Here is a 19820-nt window from a genome sequence, read left to right on the forward strand (position 1 = left end):
TCTTTAACATGCACCTAAATCTAAGTACACGGACGCCTTCGCTTTTCGCCCCCATCGAAGGAGTTATACGTTGGATGTGAAGCCTCTAGTATAAATAAACTCGTGTGGAATATGCGCCTTCAAGATGTGTAACCAGAAAGAACTTGCTGTAGCGACACATACTTTGCGTTTACACATCGTTCATGTCATCTGGCGGCGCATTAACGCCGTATCAAATTACGCAAAAAGAAAGAGGGTGGTGGGGAGCCTGAAAGGACGGGGAAGTCTGCACCAACACTTTGGAGTCACGAAACGTCATCCACGTTGACTATTATAGAAGGCGCCACAATAACACACTGCATTCCAACACGAAGGCACGTAGTATCTGCTGCTTGCTAGCGCAAGTTCATTAACGTGCACCAGCAAGAGCACGTACCTTAGCGGCAAGTCATTTCCGTCGTCATTTTATACCAAACACTTTTCCTGTGTTGAACGTTTGCGTCTTCCGTACTAATTTTCTTGTTCAGAGATCGTCGACTAGAAGAAACCAAACGGTTGCACTCAGTTTTCATTCGCTAATATGGCGCAGCGCGCATAGCGTAGATATAACATGAGCTTTATTAGTTCCTCTCTGCGGCATTTCAGACAGTTCGCTAACATCGTTTATACAGCTACCAAACAGAGCCAAGGGGAAACCACTTTCCCTTGAACAACTGTGGTAGAGCAAGCACCAAACAATTTTATTTCTACAACAATGCAACGCCCAAGAATGCTGATATGCAAGCTCATTGCCCCATTAGCTAAAGTACATGCTGCGCAACAAGCACAAATACGTCTCAGTGCAAGAGAGAAAAACGTCTGTTCGTTCCCGTGAAATAAGGTATTAGACGTGCCAACAGCTGTAGCGCATTGTGGTGTCGTCTCCCTTCTGTTCGTGTTCGCTGGCGCTGAATATGCTTTCCAAGCTGTACCTAATTAAGACATAAAAATTAAGGTCAGTCATCAGACGATGTCATTACGCCAGACAGCTGTAACGTGGCAGATGAAAATGATTATGGCATGCAGTGCATTGTTCCAACGAGACACACTTGATGAATGTATATATAAAAAAAAACAAGCGGCAACAACAAGAAAAGTTCGTCTCCGTTGTCATCAGCAACTCAACAATATATTGTCGCAACACTTGCCAAGGCGGAAGGTTACCTCCACAGCACTCCCTTCTTAAAGACAACATGAGTGAAAACTTCCCAAGAAGTATTTGAATTTTGCTGGACTCTAAAATGAAGCACGTACCATATTAGGTGTTCACAAATATCCCGGGACAAAAATTGTAAAATAGTGACACGTTGGAGGGCAAAATGTGAAAACGGTTGGCTGAATTCTGCCTGCACTTCATGTGATGAATGTCAGAAAGAAAAATTCAGCAATTGAATAGTCTCGAGTTGCGTAATAATCAGCAGCGTTGATGTGAATTGTACCCTTCTTGGGATGCACTGCGTCCCCCGTCTCGGCCATTTCTATCAAAGGAGGTGACCTTTCTACATGAATTCAGTGTATGCTTACACTTATGACTGAATTTATTTCATCCGCTGCATTTTATTAGTTTCACCATCCGAGTTCTTTTTCCTTTTTTTCAGAATAACATGGTACTCTTCAACTCCTTAAACAAAGCAAAACTGCCGTCCCCAAGAGCGTCACGAAAGCCCACTTTTAACTCCGAAAGTGAAAGCAGGAGTACTGTCTACAGAGAAGTTACCTCCCATGAACAACATCAAGCTTTATCAAGCTTTATATTCCCACTCTCAAAGTTATGATGTTTCTGAACTAAGACTGCTTATTTTGTGGCTATAATGGTGATGGCAAATGAAGGCTGAACTCACGGCGCACTTAATGCAGGCAGGAGAACAGTCTTCGCCAGGACAGTGCAGGAGGCGATACCAACGCAAGAAGAACGTTCACTGCAATTGAAGCACAAGCTTGCTTCACTTTACGTTTTCAGCTGGCGGCAAGAGCACATCAAGTGACACACGAATAGCGTAGAAGTGTTAGGATCCTTGAGATGCTTGGCGCTGGCGTTGTGTGGACGGATCGGTCATCGTTGTATTGCCGGCGACGCGCGCTCACAGCCCCCTACCCCACCCCCCGCCCCACACCGCACCATCTCCGATGCCACAAACAAACCACGTTCGCCAGTGTCACAGACAGACCCACTGGTGCAGCAGTCTGGACAGCATACAAACATGCGATGCAAGTACACGTACATATAGAGAAGGACTCGAAACGCTGTGCTTGTCGCTGTGATAAGAGCCACGAAATATGAGAACTATGAAAGCAGCGACACCATACTATACACATGGTTGCTCCCGTTGAAGGATGTAGATGCAGAAAAAAGGAAACGATAAGGAACGGGATACACAGGGTTTTAGGGCGCCATGTCACGCACCCGAGCAGCAAAAGTGTGCATTTAACCTCCGTCAAAAGTACACGGGCCACTAAGTTTGGAGAGCGCAGTTCAGTCAGCAGCGCATACCAGCACTGCCAGAACTACAGATTTGCACTCACACATACAATTTTCGTGCAACATATCAACTTACCCAGATTTTTGAAGATGTACAGGCATTTATGGCGTAAGTATATATACATGCTTATATTTTATTCCCGAGGTCCGCTGGCCTAAAAATGCTGCATCCTTTTCCTTTTTTTCGAACTTCAAATTTCATTTCTTTTAACCGGTCATCTGCTAAATGCCGTTACTTATTAGTTTCAGTTTTATTACACTTTATACTTGTTACCTTAGACTCTTAAAGTGCTCCGTTCTCGCGCTCCCGCACGATAAAGCGCCATATTCAACGACGGAAGGCTGTAGGATTGCCATGAATTGCATACAGCGAGAAGACATAGCACATCCAAAACAGGCGTGAAGCCGATGACCAAACGAAGCAAATTTCCTGAGGTTGGATCATTTATATCATTCTCAAAGTAGCGAGAAAAATTCTCCGTGCATTTATCTGTCAACTCGCAACAATTATTGGAGCACAGAGTGAACATCATGTGAAAGCGTTCAAAATGCACGGCTCTTCTCCCTGCTTCGACCAGTCAATCTCCATAATTAGCCAACATTAGTACCGACTACTCAACCAACAGGTATCATCTCTCCGTAATGCTGTGGCCCATGTGCTTCTGACAAAGGTTGCAGATCTGCAGTCATGTAGTTTTGTATTTACGACAGGCGCTCTGCTCATATGTGTAGCAGTTTTGTCATTACCAAGGTTCATCTCAAGGGTACTACTAACCAAAGGAGTGGCTAATATTTCTGAACGCGCAACATTCTTTTTTATTCAAAGCAAGAACCGTTGCGAGAACAAGAACTATCTTCCAGTCAACTAACAAGATGATTACGGAAACTCTTTTTTAAATATGTCTATCGATTATAAGAGAGAAGTACCATAAAGAATTCCTGAACCTTGTAGAATACATAGCGGTGTGACGTAATACCAGCGCTCGTCCTGTGTCGTTCTAACTCTGTGTCTTTCATCGTTTTCGTTCTGATTATTAAGTATGGGTCCTTTCCAACTCCCTATCTTTCTTTCCTACTGCTGACATATGCCTACGGGATGTGATCAAACAAATTTTATAAAAATATGTGATTTAGTTTTCTGATATATCACTGTTTGCTAGATTGTGCACTACAAAGAATATCCAGACTCGAAGAAAGTTATTTCTTTCTTTCTTTCTTTTTTCTTTCGCCCGGACCGTAAACGCATGCGAAGCAGGGAACGTGCATGCTCTGAAACTTGAATGTCAAGAACATGAGACGTGAAAAGTGCACTGTACGTATAGACGCGTGCAGAGGGAGGGGGGGGGGGGGAGTGAGTGCTATGGTTACCTCCAGCCAGCTTAGGCTGCGCAAATGTAGTGCCCAGTCCTTAGTTCCTGTAACGAATCTGAAACAGCAAGCCTCGCTATGGTGGCTGATACCGGTGGATCATATTTTCATCAATAATAATAATAATAATAATAATAATAATAATAATAATAATAATAATAATAATAATAATAATAATAATAATAATAATAATAATAATAATAATAATAATAATAATGTTTCTGTTATGTGTCATTCTTTCCATATTCTGTGTACGGCAATGTAATTTGCTACGCTTTTCGTTATTGTTATTGTTGTTGTCTTTTTATTTTGCCCCTCCTGCCAGGACCCATTTGGAGTCTGCAGTATGTTGTAAATAAAAATAATATTAAACAATAAATGCAGAGGTGAACCAAGGCATTTTAGGAAAGGTTAGACTATGAGAAGCCTTCTCTGCCCCGATGACGAGAAATCACTTTCCTAGCAAGTTAGGTCACAGTGCGGATAAAACTACCCGTAAAGTCTCGTCAAAAAAAATTTTGTTTCGTCAACACCGGAGACGTTACCATTGGAGCCGTATTTTCAGGGATTGTTGAATAAATGTATGCTTTGCGGATGGAAGGTCAGGAGGAGGCGGGGGGGGGGGGGGGGGGGCGTTGCAATTTAATCTGTGGCCCTTCCTAACGGAAATCCCCTGGCTGTGGTTGTGTTTAAAACTTTTCAGAACGTTACGCCTGTTTGAGGAGACGTATGAAGCACAAAACCAGAGCGCAAAGAAGCATCAGAGCGAGATCTCTGAAATCGAGCAAATCTCGGTGACTTATGAAGTCATTATCTGCAACAAACAAAACAAAACCCCCGCTTACCTATGCTGCACTCCACGTTGGTAATGGATAAGGTACCTAGGATCTGGTATATTAACGATTTTCTTGAAAGGACAATAAATGTAGTATTTTGCAATCAACAAACCAACGTTTAAATCATTGATGTGAGTAGTTAAGAAGAAAAAAAAGTCCTGTGTTCAGACGTTCATTTCGAGCACTGTCACATGCAGAAAATTAAAATGAAATCAACATAGCACGTGTGCATGTGCCTCTTTTTCTGCTTTCTCTTGGACTTTTGTTTCGCACTGTACGAGTTTTTCGGAGAGAAGTCGACCTTCAATTATTTCGTTCTGTGATCCCATGACCCCAAACAAGCCATGTACAAATTAGGCCAGCTGGTGGAAATCTTAAAATTCGCCTATGCTTCCCGAGTGATTCACAATTTGAATTGGATACTTGTGCTGAATTAGGTATAAAGTTTCATTGAAGAAAAATAACGGTAAGATAATTATTTACTAGAAGCATGCGATATTCATAGTGTCTATGAGATAATTTATCCTTACATGACGTGTTAAAGAAGACCAATTCGACAGTTAAAAGAAAACCCGCAGCTTACAATGTAGTAAAAGTTCTATTGAGATGCTGTTATATCTTGAACGCCTTGATGTACAACCGGCGCAGTATATATGGCGTATTTGATAAATGCAGCAATTGCTTTAATGCTCAAATTTCACACATCGCAGAACAACATCGAAGGTTAAACGCAATGATGTTCGGTTCTCTTCCCTTCGCATAGATAATACTTTCTGTAAAGACGTTATTTCACACTAAATTTTGGGGAAGAGCCTCGGAGCTCAAAGACAATATGACTAAATGCGAGAAAAACCTTGAATGAAATTTTTATACCAGGAACTAAATGTTTATTAAACGCTGTGAAATGCTTTCTAAGCGTGCAACTAGAGTTACAGCGATTAGACACATTGCTGTTACTATGAGCACAAAACTCGCAACCATCCCTAAAGCACACAACATGGTACCGGCTAGGTGAGTCAGAACTGTCAAGACGATAACAGCCGCTTTTGGGCTCTATCGGCTTGAGGGTATCTGGTCCCTTGTCATGAAGCAATAATGCACTACGTGGACAAGTCCACAAGCCGCAAACGTTATTTTTTGTCTTGCCTAGATTACTGAGGGCTAGACAAAAGCTTGCAAGTTTTCCTTTCGCTTCAAATCTGCGTCCTTATATTCTGCCTACAATCCGCACATATAGAAGCCATCGTGCGCATTAACAATGAAGTGCGACACATTTACAATGCTTTAGCTCATTCTGTTGCTCTACAGCGTCCGTTTTCTCCTAATGGAGTAATAAACGCGCGATGCATACACAGTCGTACGAACGCTCCTGGTCTCCAAGGTTCATCAGTAGTGGCTCGTTCATCGCCAGTTGCCCCAACGCTCAAAGGCCGCATGTGCTATCTAAGGTACACGCATATTCGCAGAGGATAGACTAGCACTAAGGTGGTTGTGTTTGTTCCTTTGTATTTAGCATTATTCACTTGACCACTGCACGGGGTGGTTGTTAGCTCCTTCTATACACTCAACATGCGCTTACATTTTTTAAAGCAAGTACTCATTCATCTTTAGAGAAAGCTAACTGCTCATAAAATGCACGATTATGTTATGAGCACATGAAGAGCGACAATTTCCAGTCGTGGTCTCATCCCTGCAGGTACCGCTATAGATATGCGCAAAGCTACTTTCATATCATTCTAAAAGAGTGGTTAAAGCTGTTTCGTTCTAACTTAACGCTCAGAACAATAACTAGATCGTTAGTGTGACCTCACACTTGTATATACCTTTTAGATTGCAACAGGTGGTATCAATCATAACAGATTATGCTCAGGGGTTTCGGGTCTAGCCTTTCTTTAGATACTGCAAAGTGTAAGACTTAGGTACTGACGTAGATACTGCAACGTGTAACACGATCGTTCAACATCAGTTAGATACTTCTTTTCTGCTGTGAAAAACATCCCGATCGTCTTTCTGCTGAAGTTACATTAAAGTGCCTTTCAACACGCAGGGATATCGCGATATAGAAAAGTGTGGTAACAATGATTACCGCTCATAACATTTAAATTATAGACAAAACCGATTCATCTTTGTAAAACCTAACATTATGATACTTGATACATGAATGTTTAGATGATGAACCCGTGCATTCAGCACAAAATATTCAGTCATTGAAGTCACACAACATCACAGCTGGCTGCTTTGACTAGCAGCGTCATCGTCATCATCCACGGCAACCGGTACGTTGTCATCGACGTCTGCACGTCCTTCTAGTCTGCTTATGCGTTGTTTCATCTTCACCTGGAAGGCCATGTACTCGGCCAGAAGCCGGGCAAATCGCGTTTGAAGGTTGTCCAACGCTTTCTCGAGCCGATCACACTTTCCCTGCAGAGACTCCTGTTCTTTCTCGGAAGCCTTGACGGCGTCTTCGTCCAGCAGGCCATCACGGCGCAGTATGCTGCGTCCTCTTTCAATCAGCATCTTCTTAGCCTCCGCATATTCCTCCAGCACTATCCAGAGGTCCTCTTTGGAGAGGCAAAAAAGGTCAGAGTAGCCTACGCTGCGAACGTTTGCCGTCCTACGGTTTCCTGTCCTGTTGCCGGTGATGTTCAGTATACTGAGTTCTCCAAACACACTACCATCGCTCAAGGTAGCAAACACAGTCCGCCCGTCGTCACCAACCACACTCAGTTTTCCCCTTTTTACAATATACATCTCCTTGCCGACGTCGCCCTTGCGGCAAATGTAGTCTCCGGGGCTGAATACTTGAAGCCTCAGCTTCAACACTAGCTGCACCAAAAGTCCAGGCTCGCAGTCTTGGAAGAGTTTCACTCTTTTTAGTGTATCCAAATGCACGTGGATCGCGATCTCAGCTTTCAGTTTGTCGGGAAGCATTGACGTGATCTTATCTTCGTCCAATGACTGCTTGTTTGTCCATAGGTAGTCGAACCACTTTATGACCCGGTTCTCCAGCTCCTTGCTCACTTTTCTGAACTCCATGTACTGCTTCACGCTGTCCATGCGGTGTTGAAAGTCGGCTCTCGCAGCATTCATGTTAGTGATCATGCTGCCCACATTGCCGACAATGGTGGCAAAGATCAGCACGCCAACGAGAAAGTCAATAACGACGAACACGTACTCTGCGTCCTTCTCCGGAATGGGCACTTCACCTATGGTTGTCAGAGTCAGCGTCGACCAGTAGAAACTGTAGATGTACTGATGCCGCAGCGTGCCGTACACGGGCAGGCTAATGTTCTTGTACACCCAGTTGTCTGTGCCGAAGCCTATGGCGTAGCTTACGGCGAAGTATAGGCACGCGTTCCAGTGGATGATCACCAATATGAGGAAAATAAGCTTGGCGATGCGGAACGCGTACGGAAAGTTTGTGCGGGCCTCGGTCCGGTCCGAGAATTCCTGCATTCGGTAGGCGCGGAAGAGGCGGTTCAGCCGCACAATCACTGTACATGGCACACGCACATTGCAGTCGACACCAAGGAAGAAGTACGCTATGTCCGTAGGAACCAGGCTGATGAGGTCTAGTTTGAAGTGGAGCGACTCGATGTATCTTATCAGAAGCTTGCGAGTGTTCCTGACGAGAAGGCCTTGCTCAAGGTATCCTGAAAGAACAAGGTGATAGGGTCCTTGTAGTCACGCATTATGAATAAGCTGCAAATTAAGTTAATCAAGGCAAAGAAGCGCGCGCCTGCTAAGATAAATCAAGGGGCCCAGTGTTTATGCCCTGTCACTTTCCTCAGTTTGACACGGTACTCGAGACGCATAACCACAGTAGTGGCGGTCTTGATGTCAACACGTAGGTGAATTTTTAGGTAGGACAGTGCGGCTACTTTCGTTTATTGCATTGTAAGCAGTGAACACATTTTTATCTTACACGTACGCCAACGGTAAGGAAACCAACTTCGGTGACTTATTCTCCCACAAAACACAACAGATTTTTGCAAACATAAGCGCCACTACTCCTACGACTTTGTGTTACGCTAAGCTAAATTTAAACTGCGCTTAAGTGAATGCCGACGATGAATGCGGAGAAGTTACACTTGAACTTTTAGAACTTGAACCTAAAAACGATGAAGGCGCACCTGTTCTGCCGTGGAAGACCATGTCGAGGAGGTAGATGCCGTCGCAGGTGTAGTCGAACACGTACCAAGCGATAGGCATGGCGTTCTGAAGTTCCCAGAACACACTGCGACCCACAATTACCAGCACATTGTAAAGAACAGCGGCGCTGATCACGGACAGCCAGCGGTAGTGGAAGTTTTCGGCCGGGTCCACGACAAATGCACGGCCATGCTTCCGGAAGAAGCTGAAAAAAAATGCATCAGTCAATAAACCAACCAATTAAACAATTGATCAATGAAATGTTTCTCTGGCGGATGTTAGGGAATTCACGAATGACGCAGTCGAATCTGCACTGTTCTCAGCCTTAGGAACTAAAGTGAGCAATGAAGCCATCTTCGAAATATGAGAGCATGGTGGACCTGCTAGAGTAAAAACATAATGGGTCGTCCACGTACTATCCATCGTTTATTTTTTTGTATATGTGCTTCCTCGTAGACGGACTAATTGAATAACATATCCCAAACGGCCATCTTGAAAAGGGAAAGCATCTTGAGTAACGACCCCAGTTAGCTCATCAAGATACAGCATGCAACGTTCTGAGTATTAATTGACGCGCATCGGCATTAACGTTTATTTGAAGCGCTGCCGTGTGAACCTTTGGGCCACTCAAGTTTGCCGGTTTCTTTTTTTTTTATCTATAGCATTGCTCAGAGCCCGGCAAGAAGCACCACCTCAAACACAACATTTAGTGTCAAAAATTTGTTTGAATGCTCCTGAATTGGATTTACAAATTTTTGATTGACACTGTGTTTTTTTTGTCTTGTGGTGCTCTTCGCTGCTGTTAGCAAGATAGACAGGTGTACTACCTTTGCTTTGTTTGTTCCCCTTTTGGACGCTCTGGTGCTTCATCCGCCGCTTGTCCCATGGCGAACTTCTCCAAGAACGAGTCTGGTCGATCGGGCTCCTTCGCCTTTTTGTGGCGCACTGCCCATTTCTTAAGGCCCTGCGTAGAACAGCGCGAATACACGAAATGCCTGTTATTGGCGGAAGAATGAGCACGCACACTTCACTGGCGCAACATGCGTTGCCGTTCCTGCATTTTGTGCGAATAGTGCTAAGGCCTGTTTAAAAGGGATTACATCTGGCGATGAGGATCGGACCTGCATAGGCGAGGTGCGCTTATTTCTTTTTCTGAGCGTGGATTCATATTTGACAAGCAGCAGCGCTAACTAGATGAGGTCAAAGGGGATCACAGCCCATCGATTTTGTTATAATTCTCTTTTCCTTGCCCTCGCCTTTCCTTTCTTTGTTTTTTCTTTGTCCTCGCTGCTTGTCAAATATGACCTTCCACCAACTCACCCTAGTTTCCCTTATATTATGGAGCATGGATTGATCAGGTAACGGTATAAGTCACGCTGGCGTATTGACGGAATTTTTCATCTTTACGTGGGAAACCACCACTGGCCAGCAGAAGCTATGGCAGTTTGAGTTTGCAACTAAAATGTGCTGGTACCATTCGGTAATGGGAGAAGTGTTTAAGGAACATGCTCAACCACCCTACTGCAGGGGTGGCTTGTTGAAATTTAACCAAATTTGACATGAACGCTACTTTTTGCATGCGGGTAGTGTGATCGCTTGCTTTGTTACAATTTAGTTGTGCTTTACAGGCAAGAAAGAAGAAAAGGGGGGCAAACCACGAAAATGGCATGTTTTGAACGTCGACAGACTCACGCCTACATCAGTGTTTGCTTTAGCCTAGTGCGCCCATCTAAGCTCTGTACCTTGTGGTGCGCTCTGCGAGGAGCGAATGCGCCTTTATGTTCTAGTACACCGACACATTGCCAAGTCGGAAGTTGGACAAATGTTGCTCAAGATGAGCGGTCGCTAGCCGACGCAACATCGCAACACATGTTACTGAAGAGTGTCTCCTCCGCTCGCTCAGCCAAATGTTGCGACACTGCTGTTTGTACACAAAGTTTCGACGTTGGTTGCCCATAGGCGATGCACAAGTGGCAACGTAACTAGGAAGATCACCTAAAAATGTTGGGGAAAAAAATGATGACATGCCCAGAGCGCATCGGATCACAAAACTCAAAAGCGGAACGTCATTTATTTAAGTTATTGGTTGGCAATGTTGCACAACGGAAGGAGATGGAAGAAATGACGAAGCAAGTACGAGCGATGAAAGTAACATTGACACGCACGCAAAGGAAGCACTCGATAAGATTACAGGGTGTCACATAATTCCTTTCTTTTATATCGAGTGGATTGAATTGAATCGAACTGAATTGATTTCCTTCAAAGCATTTAAAGTTTCAATTTGAGGTAGAGACCCATGACATGGAATGCCTGACAGAACTCTGTGCGCCCGTATGTATATAAACAACAAAGCGCAGACAAAGAGGTCACATTTGGTTATACATCGATCCCGTAAACATGTGGGGCAGCGCAGCGCATATACATATATTTGGGTGGAGTTCAAATAGGGCTATATAAACATTCTGTGCACACACACAAGAAATTCATGAACTTGACCACCAGTGTGCATATGTTATAGAACCAATACAACGAATGACAATCATAACCGCAAAGAAATGACGAAGGAAGGACGAGCGAAGAAAGTAACATTGACACGCACGCAAAGGAAGCACTCGATAAGATTACAGGGTGTCACATAATTCCTTTCCTTTATATCGAGTGGATTGAATTGAATCGAACTGAATTGATGTTGCAACAATGTTACAAGCAATAAGTAATGAGCAACCTATTAACGAATCTCCAAACAAAACATTCATTCTGTTTATAAAGATTCCGTTGATTGGAATGAAACGAGATAAACGACTATGATCGATGTCAGCCAACGGTTAAAGATTTATAACATAAATTGATGTTTATTGCTAAATACTTTATTTGTGTCCTAAACGTGAGCGCACAAGAATTTTCTGGCTATGTGCATGACATGTCTGCGGCGTTTTATTAACAGCCGAGCCTCGAGCTACAAACCCTGATTCTGCCGATGTATTTGCCCAGCTTGGTCTCCGGCGGCGAGTCCTGGTCACTGGCCATCTGCTCGATGCGCACAATTTCCGAGCATGTGCTGCTTCGGTTGGACGGGCTTGGAACGCCATTTTCAAGCAGCTCCAGGTCGCCGGGCTGTGAGGAAAGCATCCGTGTCATTCGCAGAGCGAAAGTCAGTCAAAACTCTTGTCATTTGCAGATATACTAGGCTGTTGTTACAATACATTTGAACCAACAAACGCCTGTCTCAGAAGCGTCAGCATGCACAAAAAATTTAAGAGGCACTGCACCGAAGCACACTCATAGGCATCAAAGAAAAAAGAGAACACTGAAGCCTGCAAGTGAAACTATAAAGCATTTGCGTAATAGAATCTGCGGGGGACGGGGGGAGGGGGGGAATGCACAAACACCTGCGTACTTATATTTAGGCGCTCGTTAAAGAAACCCACGTAGTCAAAATTAACCCGGAGTCCCTCACTACGGCGTGCCTCATAATCATATCTTGGTTTTGGCACGTGAGACCCCATAATTTCAAAAACTACAACAGTGCCGTTGTCGCCCTTCGCTGCGATGGCTTGTAATGTCGGCATTCTAAAATGATTCCCTCTGGTAAAGGTCTTTGGTCAAAGCGCGTTGTCGTGATTGCGAGTGGTCGTCTCTGTAAATTGCAGCGAATACATTCATAGAGAAGGTGTTAAAAAGTCTAATTGCTACCACAATAATCACACGAGGTGTCGTGTGATGATTGTGGTAGTGGTGATTGTGGTGTGATGATTGTGGGAATCCGATTCGGAATTCAAAAGACTTGGTAAAGGCCATTCCTAGCCATATTCGACAAAGCAGCGTAGCTTCGCGTCGGCAGAGTCCTGTGGGGATACGAAGGCTGAGAGGAGACCAGATGGCGCAGCCGGTCGCTTTGAAAACTTCGTGTGTTCTACATGGAGGACGTGGCATCCTGGGTGAGCTTTCGAAGTTTCCTAGCGTAATCTGTTCTTGATAACGGCATCGACTCCTCTTCGCCACCTTGAAGAGCCGACCGAGCAGCGTTACCGGCGTGTTCATTGCTTATGACACTGCAGTGACTTAGAAACCACTGAAATGTCATGTGGTGTCGTTTATCAGTCAAGGTATGGATTAATTTCTTATCTCGCATACCAGTTCGTGTGGTCCGCGCCGCATGGCTGGTACCAAAGAGTGCAGTGCTGCCTTCGACTAAATGAATATTGAACATCTTCGAGGTTGTTTTTGCTTGCGAGACGAGCTGCAAGTTCCACAGCCATCGATGTGATTAGGTGACACGTATTGAAATTGATGGTGGTGGTGGCTCTCGCTGGGAAAACCACTGCTCCAGAGGAACACTGGAGAGTTGCTGATCCATCAGTCTAAATATGTGCGCAGTCGGCCTGCCTCTCATGCAAAAGGAACAGAGTTAGTTGTTTAAGAGCAATGGATGACAACGCAGAATTTTTTCCTGATTCCTCGTATGGTGAGGTGCACTGCAGGTCGAGCCAAACACCATGGAGGAATCGATATAAGCGCGAATAGCACGTTTGCGTTCTTACTTTAGGGCTTATAGATGTCTCCGGAACCCAGAGCCTGACCTGATACATCTAGCAGTCCCCGCTTCTGACGGTCGCTACGTTTGCGTTAAGCAATGTTGGCAGCTTTTAGGTTTTATTCTCTCCCGTATAACAGACATTTCTACACCTAAGTGAAAATAGCAGATAGACACTTCGAATTTTGATAAAGCAAAAAGGTGTTCCGAAGGTAAGAATTAATAGACGTACGTCCATCCTGCTGTCCCACAGCCATCAGTTGACTTGCCAGGCGGAAGAAAGAAAGCGTAGTTTCCCCTGAGGTACTAAAGAAAGTGCCGATGCTCATTTAGTCTTGAGCGTGGTGTGTAAAACTTAGCGGTTGCTAACATAATACCCTTCGTTTGCCACCTAAGACGTCGCTCGAACACCTTAAACAACAGTGTAAACTTCTGCCTGCGAAATGGCCACATTTTTCTAGCTAAACAGCAACACAAATGCTTAAAGTAGCACATAGGGCTGAAGAAAGAGAGAGAGCAAGGACAGGAAAGGCAGGGAGGTCAACCAGACTAGCACCCGGTTTGCTACCCTACACACTGGGGTGGGTGAAAGAAGAATATAAAACATTCTATAAGCAAACGGGCATAAACACCGAGACCAAACCTGTTTGGCCACGGTGTGATCACGCTTTCCTTTCGGCGATGCCCTACCTGCTCAGAAGTGCGCGGTGCCGCCTGTCCATCGTTGGGAAGGCTCCGGTGCCGGGGCACCTGAAGGGTGGTCGGCGCGGGAACCCTGAGCTGCGGCGAGCCCAGGGTCCTGGCGGCCTGCCCGGCGACCGCCGCCGTGTCCGAGGCCAGCACCGGTGCCGTGTCGGCGGGCGGTTCGTCCATCAGCGCCGCCGACGGGTCGTCATCGCCTCCGTCCGCTCTCTGGCCCTTGCGGTGGGTGCCCGGCGCCGCTAGCAGGCGGCTGGCTCTTCCTGGGCGACAAGCGGATCGTCCGGTGTTACGACAGAGACTCGGCATCGCGCACCGTATTCGAGTAGATCGCACCGTGTTCTGAACCATTCGAACCGATTATCAACGTGGCTCTTTCAGCTGTGAACAGAGCACCAAAATCCTTGTTTTACGAATACGTATGCGACTCGGTCGATGCAATACAATGTCACAGGTGACTGCAAAGGAGCCCTTAAGCACTTTTCAAGAGAGTTCTCTACGATCTTTTTTATAGAGTTGGTGCGCTCGTTCGCATGTGCGTGCTACCAGTGCTCATTTTATTTGTTCTCCTCTTCTATATCTTTCTCTCAGTGCTGGTTAACAAACCGGAAGTGTGTGCTTATGGTGCACTTCTCCACGTTTCCTTCTCTCTTTCTTTTCTTACTTATTTGTGATCCTTTTTAAGTATTTCTCCGCGGTTAAATTCTGTAGATTTGCTGAAACTTTCTTGCATGGTGAAGCATTCATTTATTGCTGGTACAAAAAAAGAAAAGGAAGAAGGACAGGGCAGCACTGTCGCACCTGTTGGCCTATGAGCGCTTGCATCACACCAGTTGCATCATCAAAAGCGCTTCCGACGCACTTCATTCTATCGCTTCTATACCTAATACCGATAAAATAACGGGTGCATAATAACGAGGCGCATAGCCTAAGTAATCCTTACATGCCTAAGTCTAATAGCGTTTTCTGAAACAAACAAACAAACAAACAAACAAGCTAGAGAGTCTATCGTTTATTTACTCGTGATTATTGCTGATTTTGTGTTTAACTGCATATTTGCAAAGTTGAAACCAAATCAAATCATTCCTTACAAATTACAGGACGTCTTCTTGCTACTGAGCCTAGGTTTCTCGACAGACACACGGCGAAGATTAATTCATGCCCCTGCAACTTTTCATCCACCACACTGCAATATATTACTCTCCAGTGTGCCTTGAATAGACTGGATGACAGGCCATTTACGGAAGCGAAGATCTTGGGAGTCTGGCCTCACAGTTCATTAGCCCAGAAAGCAGTTCGAGCGCTTTTCACTACCTGAAGGCAACAGACTTGAGTGCCCGACTATAGACATCCTACACTTAAGTTTTCTCTCTCTCTTTCACTCCCCATTCCCCTCCTCACGTGTAGGATAGCAAACTGGACTCAGTCTGGTTAACCTCCCTTCTCTCTCTCCCTCTTTCTCTCTCCCACGGTTTCAAGATATCTAAAGCAATGCTTAACGGCTCCTTTACTGCAACTACTACAACTGACAATGAGGTGTCGGTTTGTTTTGTAGGTCGCCAAGGACAGTGGACTCGCTTACATAGGCAAGTCTGTCATGCTCCACGACGATGAGTTTCCTTTTTCTTCTTTTTAGCCAAGCTTTTCAATTAAAAGGAAACATTTAAAAAAAACACGGTACAAGACATAATTTTAAGACCCACAGTGCTCGGTCGTCATACGTCTGACAACCGAACACTGCGGGTCCTATAATGTTATCTTGCATCGTGCATTTTTATTCTTCTTTTTTTGTTTAAAGATTGTGAAAGCATAATTTTGCTTTCTGTGATCCACCAGACTCGCTAAACACCTATGGTAGTTACTAATTTTTTCTTTCTGTCTCATACTAACATTCTTCCAGCCCCCGTTTCGCTAACCGTGGTGTAGGGCAACATACCGGAGAGCTGTGCCTGGTTAACCTCCTCGCCTTTCCTCCCTTTCTTTCTCTTGATGCACTCCTTCAGTCGTTAACAAAGAACTCAAAAAACGTAAAATTCTTGCGCAAGCTAAACATTCATCTAGCTTAGTTCACTGGGGAGGTACACAGGCAGAAATTAGAGACATCAAGCGAACTGCTTGTTCTTCTACAGCGTTCGCTAAAGTGATCATAAATATGTTTGACTTTGTTAACGTAATTTACCCATTTACTTAACTGTAATTACCCGCTAATAAGCGGCTAATTAATAATTACAACACTTGATAGTTTCCGGCTCTTGTCCTCGGTTGCTCTTTGTGGCGGGAACAAGGAAGCCGACGAACAAAAGCATCGCGCCTGTTCCTACAGCCAGGCTCCAAGGTTGGGGCGCGAACGGCCCACTATTGGGGGTCGTTAGCATCAGCTGGTCTAACTCGGAAAAGCGCAGCAAAATAAAGAAAAGCGGAGCGCCGCAGCAGCTTCGTTAAGGCGCCTTACGAATAATGTCTTCTGGTGGTTGCCCATGTGCGCATGCAAAATGGCAGTACCACGAAGGGTAATATCCCCTCGGCAGTTATGTAACGGCGACGTGTCGGAAAAGTATCCGTACGAGCAAGGCGAGAAAATGACGATTTACGCTACATTACCCAATAATCGATGTAAGCGGCTCAAATACGCGAGGGGAAAGCAAGCGCAGCTGTAGCTTGTGCATAACGAAAGTGCGAACACGAAATGTTCGTAAAACCCCGCAGAAGGAATCGCAGCATCTCACGGCGACTTTCGCTGCACATTTTGCGTATGCAGCGTGAAACTGCCCGTCAGATCATGCCGCTTGAATGAACACTTGAAGAATAAATCTTTAGAGAGTGCCTTACTGATTTCATTCACTGTTCGTTTTTGATGCGAAATCTTTGTATGTCCAGTTGAGCGAAAATACGTCGTACTCGGCGTGACCGAAAGGTGATGCCAAAAATGACTGACGGCGCAAATAATAAAAAAAACTCGTCAAAAAATGCTCGGATTGACGTCAAATTTCTCAGGGACGTTCCTGCAAACAAAGCAAATTAATGGCTTTGAAAAGAACATTTGGTTCAATTCGGTCTGGGTGGGAGTCGAACCTGGGGACTCGAGGTGCGAGACGAGAAGGCTCGCCGGACGCCCCAGTGGCTTCACCATTGTGGCTCACTAAAGGTCTAACTTGTGCGTGCGTCATTGGACACGTGACGGGCGCAGCCAATGGAGAGGAGGTGGCGCCACGTCACGCGTGTATAAAGTGAGCACGTTCGTGATGTTCCGAGTTCTGCAGACAGATAACTCTTTCGCATTTCCCCAAGCAGTCTTAAGTGTCTCTGCCGATTTTTTTTTAATCTACTGCAGAAACTTTGTCTTCTACAAGTAGCGCTCACACTGCGAAGCATCACGGACATGCCATTTCACTTTCAGAATAATATTTCCGGCACTCATTTGCATGCCTCGAAAATGAGAGTGTGTAGTCCTCACGTTGAAAATAAAATCCTTTCTTTTGCACATAAATAAGCATGGATTAGAGGGCATTTAGGTGATAGACTAGTGAGTTTATTTACTCAGTAGAAGAAACGTCGTATGCCTACAAGTCGTAATAATTTTCTGCCCATCAAGGTTCTGCGCCAGAAAAAAAAATTTATTAAAATCTGACGCGATAGTTTTCCTAAACTCGACGTCGCTCTTAACCGAAGTCGATCTTACCCAAAGCCGCTATTATTCCTTGAACAGTTTGCGCCTAATACGATTTTTTTACAGTACATTACACGTTTTGAAAGACGTGAAGCGTTACGCATGTATTACACAAATGATGCGTTTCTTTAGCAATAAGTCATAACGAAACCCGCCAACCCCTGTTATATTCGTACGAGCTTTCGCTAACGCAAGCCTCAGAACTTCTAGGCGGCACACGCAGCGAATTCTTCGCGCGCTTGCATTTCATAACTTCATTCAACTCTTTGAGTTCGAACTCTCCGTCTTTGGAAATTTTGAGCATCAAATTGTCCGTGGGATTATACGACGCCAATGCGGCCTAATACATCAGTGCGAATAGTATTGAGCTGAATAAAGAGCATTGAGTAAAGAAGAACGAAATAGTCTTACGAGAACGAATCTAGGCTTTTTTTTTTTTTTTTATAGAGCGCGGTCGACAATTCGCCGGCGCCAGTTGACCGGGCAAAAGTACGAACGCCTTTACTTGACGCAATGTCTTTTTAAAGCGCTCCGTTTGTCCGTGCCATCACAAGCCTGAAACGAGCGTATGTCGTCTCGGAATCTCGATACAGAAACCCGCGTATACGCATAGCATATAAGTGCGCACGGATTACAACGACGGCAGACTGGCGACGACATCTCACGCGAGACGGTTCGCTCCAATTAACGGGATCTGAATCTTCTGGCTTACCGAGGCCGCCGCTCGTCGCCGGTCGATGAGGCTCTCGAGAACGTTGCTACCGTTGTTACCTTTGCTAAACTTTTTAGTTCCGTGACCTTTCGTTATACCTATGACCTTTTTACTTTCGCTTGCTGCGCGTCCAAAGTCAGACATTGCCTTCGCGATCGTTAAGGAGATTTCATTCCTCTTTCTCGTCGCAAGCGCGTGGAATTTGAGTGTCAAGCACCTAAGCGTACGAAACTGTAAAAAAATAAAATGTAGCCGGGTGAGGAGAGAAAGTAATGGCTTCTTGACGTAAAACAGTTTTTGCTTTCTTTCTTTTTCTATCCCTTATTAGTTTTCAGGGCATAAGAAGATTTTGTTAAGGACATATGCTTCAAACATAGCAGTGAATCAAGCCAGTTAATTAATATAAAAGACATTATAGCCTTGTTCTTACTGCTGGTTTTTCAACGTCCATCATTATTCCCGTTCTTTGCCACCTCTTAGCCAACACCTCTGCAGTTTCTTGTGCTGGAAAATGGAAGCGCCCGTAACAAGGTTACGGTTTCATCATGAAGCAAACTATTTACCCAGCTTATGTCCGACTAAAGTTTAAGACGCTAAATTTATCTATGCTTGCACTTTTAAGAAGAGGCGCGAAAAAGGCGAAGTGTCGTCTTTCTTTCTTTCTTTCTTTCTTTCTTTCTTTCTTTCTTTCTTTCTTTCTTTCTTTCTTTCTTTCTCTCTTTCTTTCTTTCTTTCTTCATTCCTTCCTTCCTTTCTTCCTTTCTTTTGTAGAATGAAAGTTCCATTGGCAGGATGTAACAGGGGTCGAATAATCACACTTCCAACTTCCAGTTGCTATCCTATCGCTTACTGCCACAGCGGCGTGATAGTATCGGATTGGGTAACTACGCCTGGACAAATATTCATTTAGCTACAAAGCTTTTCTTGCCGGGGCATTCGTACGGGTTTTCATCGTGTTCATTCTGGTGCGCGCAAATTCTCCTTTTCATACACATGCACTTTATGATCAGCATCTTTCTTTGGCAAGCACCCTACGTAGCATGTCATAAACCAAATTGCGTACATTTGAGTGATATCAACGATAATCGACAATAAGTATAGTGTGCGGCCATCTATATCTACTTACCCGTCTCATGAACTAGGAATAACGCAGCGAACAATCATTATGGGATTTTTAAAAATTACCTTGATATCTCCGTTGTACAGTGATTTTGTTCTTTGCGGTAACCAGATATACCCATCTATTGCATATGTCAATTAAAAAGCTTGCGCTAAACATTTTGATACACTGCTGCCGACGGGGGAGGGGGGAGGGATCATTGGCTGGATCTTGAGATCGGCAAACCGAGTACTAA

General features: G+C 44.6%; 1 protein-coding gene across 1 annotated transcript in view; it reads right to left on the bottom strand.

Moving 5' to 3' along the window:
• Positions 1-5216: 5216 nt before the first annotated feature.
• CngA (Cyclic nucleotide-gated ion channel subunit A) overlaps positions 5217-19820 on the bottom strand; it is a 59319-nt gene continuing 44715 nt past the window's right edge. Inside the window, exons 3-7 of the mRNA XM_075688915.1 lie at positions 14078-14349; positions 11818-11967; positions 9681-9817; positions 8835-9058; positions 5217-8354 (exon numbers count right to left, since the gene is read on the bottom strand). Of these exons, the coding sequence (XP_075545030.1) occupies positions 6925-8354; positions 8835-9058; positions 9681-9817; positions 11818-11967; positions 14078-14260 (2124 nt within the window). The 5' untranslated portion in view covers positions 14261-14349 and the 3' untranslated portion in view covers positions 5217-6924. The remainder of the gene's footprint in view (positions 8355-8834; positions 9059-9680; positions 9818-11817; positions 11968-14077; positions 14350-19820) is intronic.

This window comes from Dermacentor variabilis, chromosome 4, assembly GCF_050947875.1.
Source record: "Dermacentor variabilis isolate Ectoservices chromosome 4, ASM5094787v1, whole genome shotgun sequence".
Taxonomy (NCBI): domain Eukaryota; kingdom Metazoa; phylum Arthropoda; class Arachnida; order Ixodida; family Ixodidae; genus Dermacentor; species Dermacentor variabilis.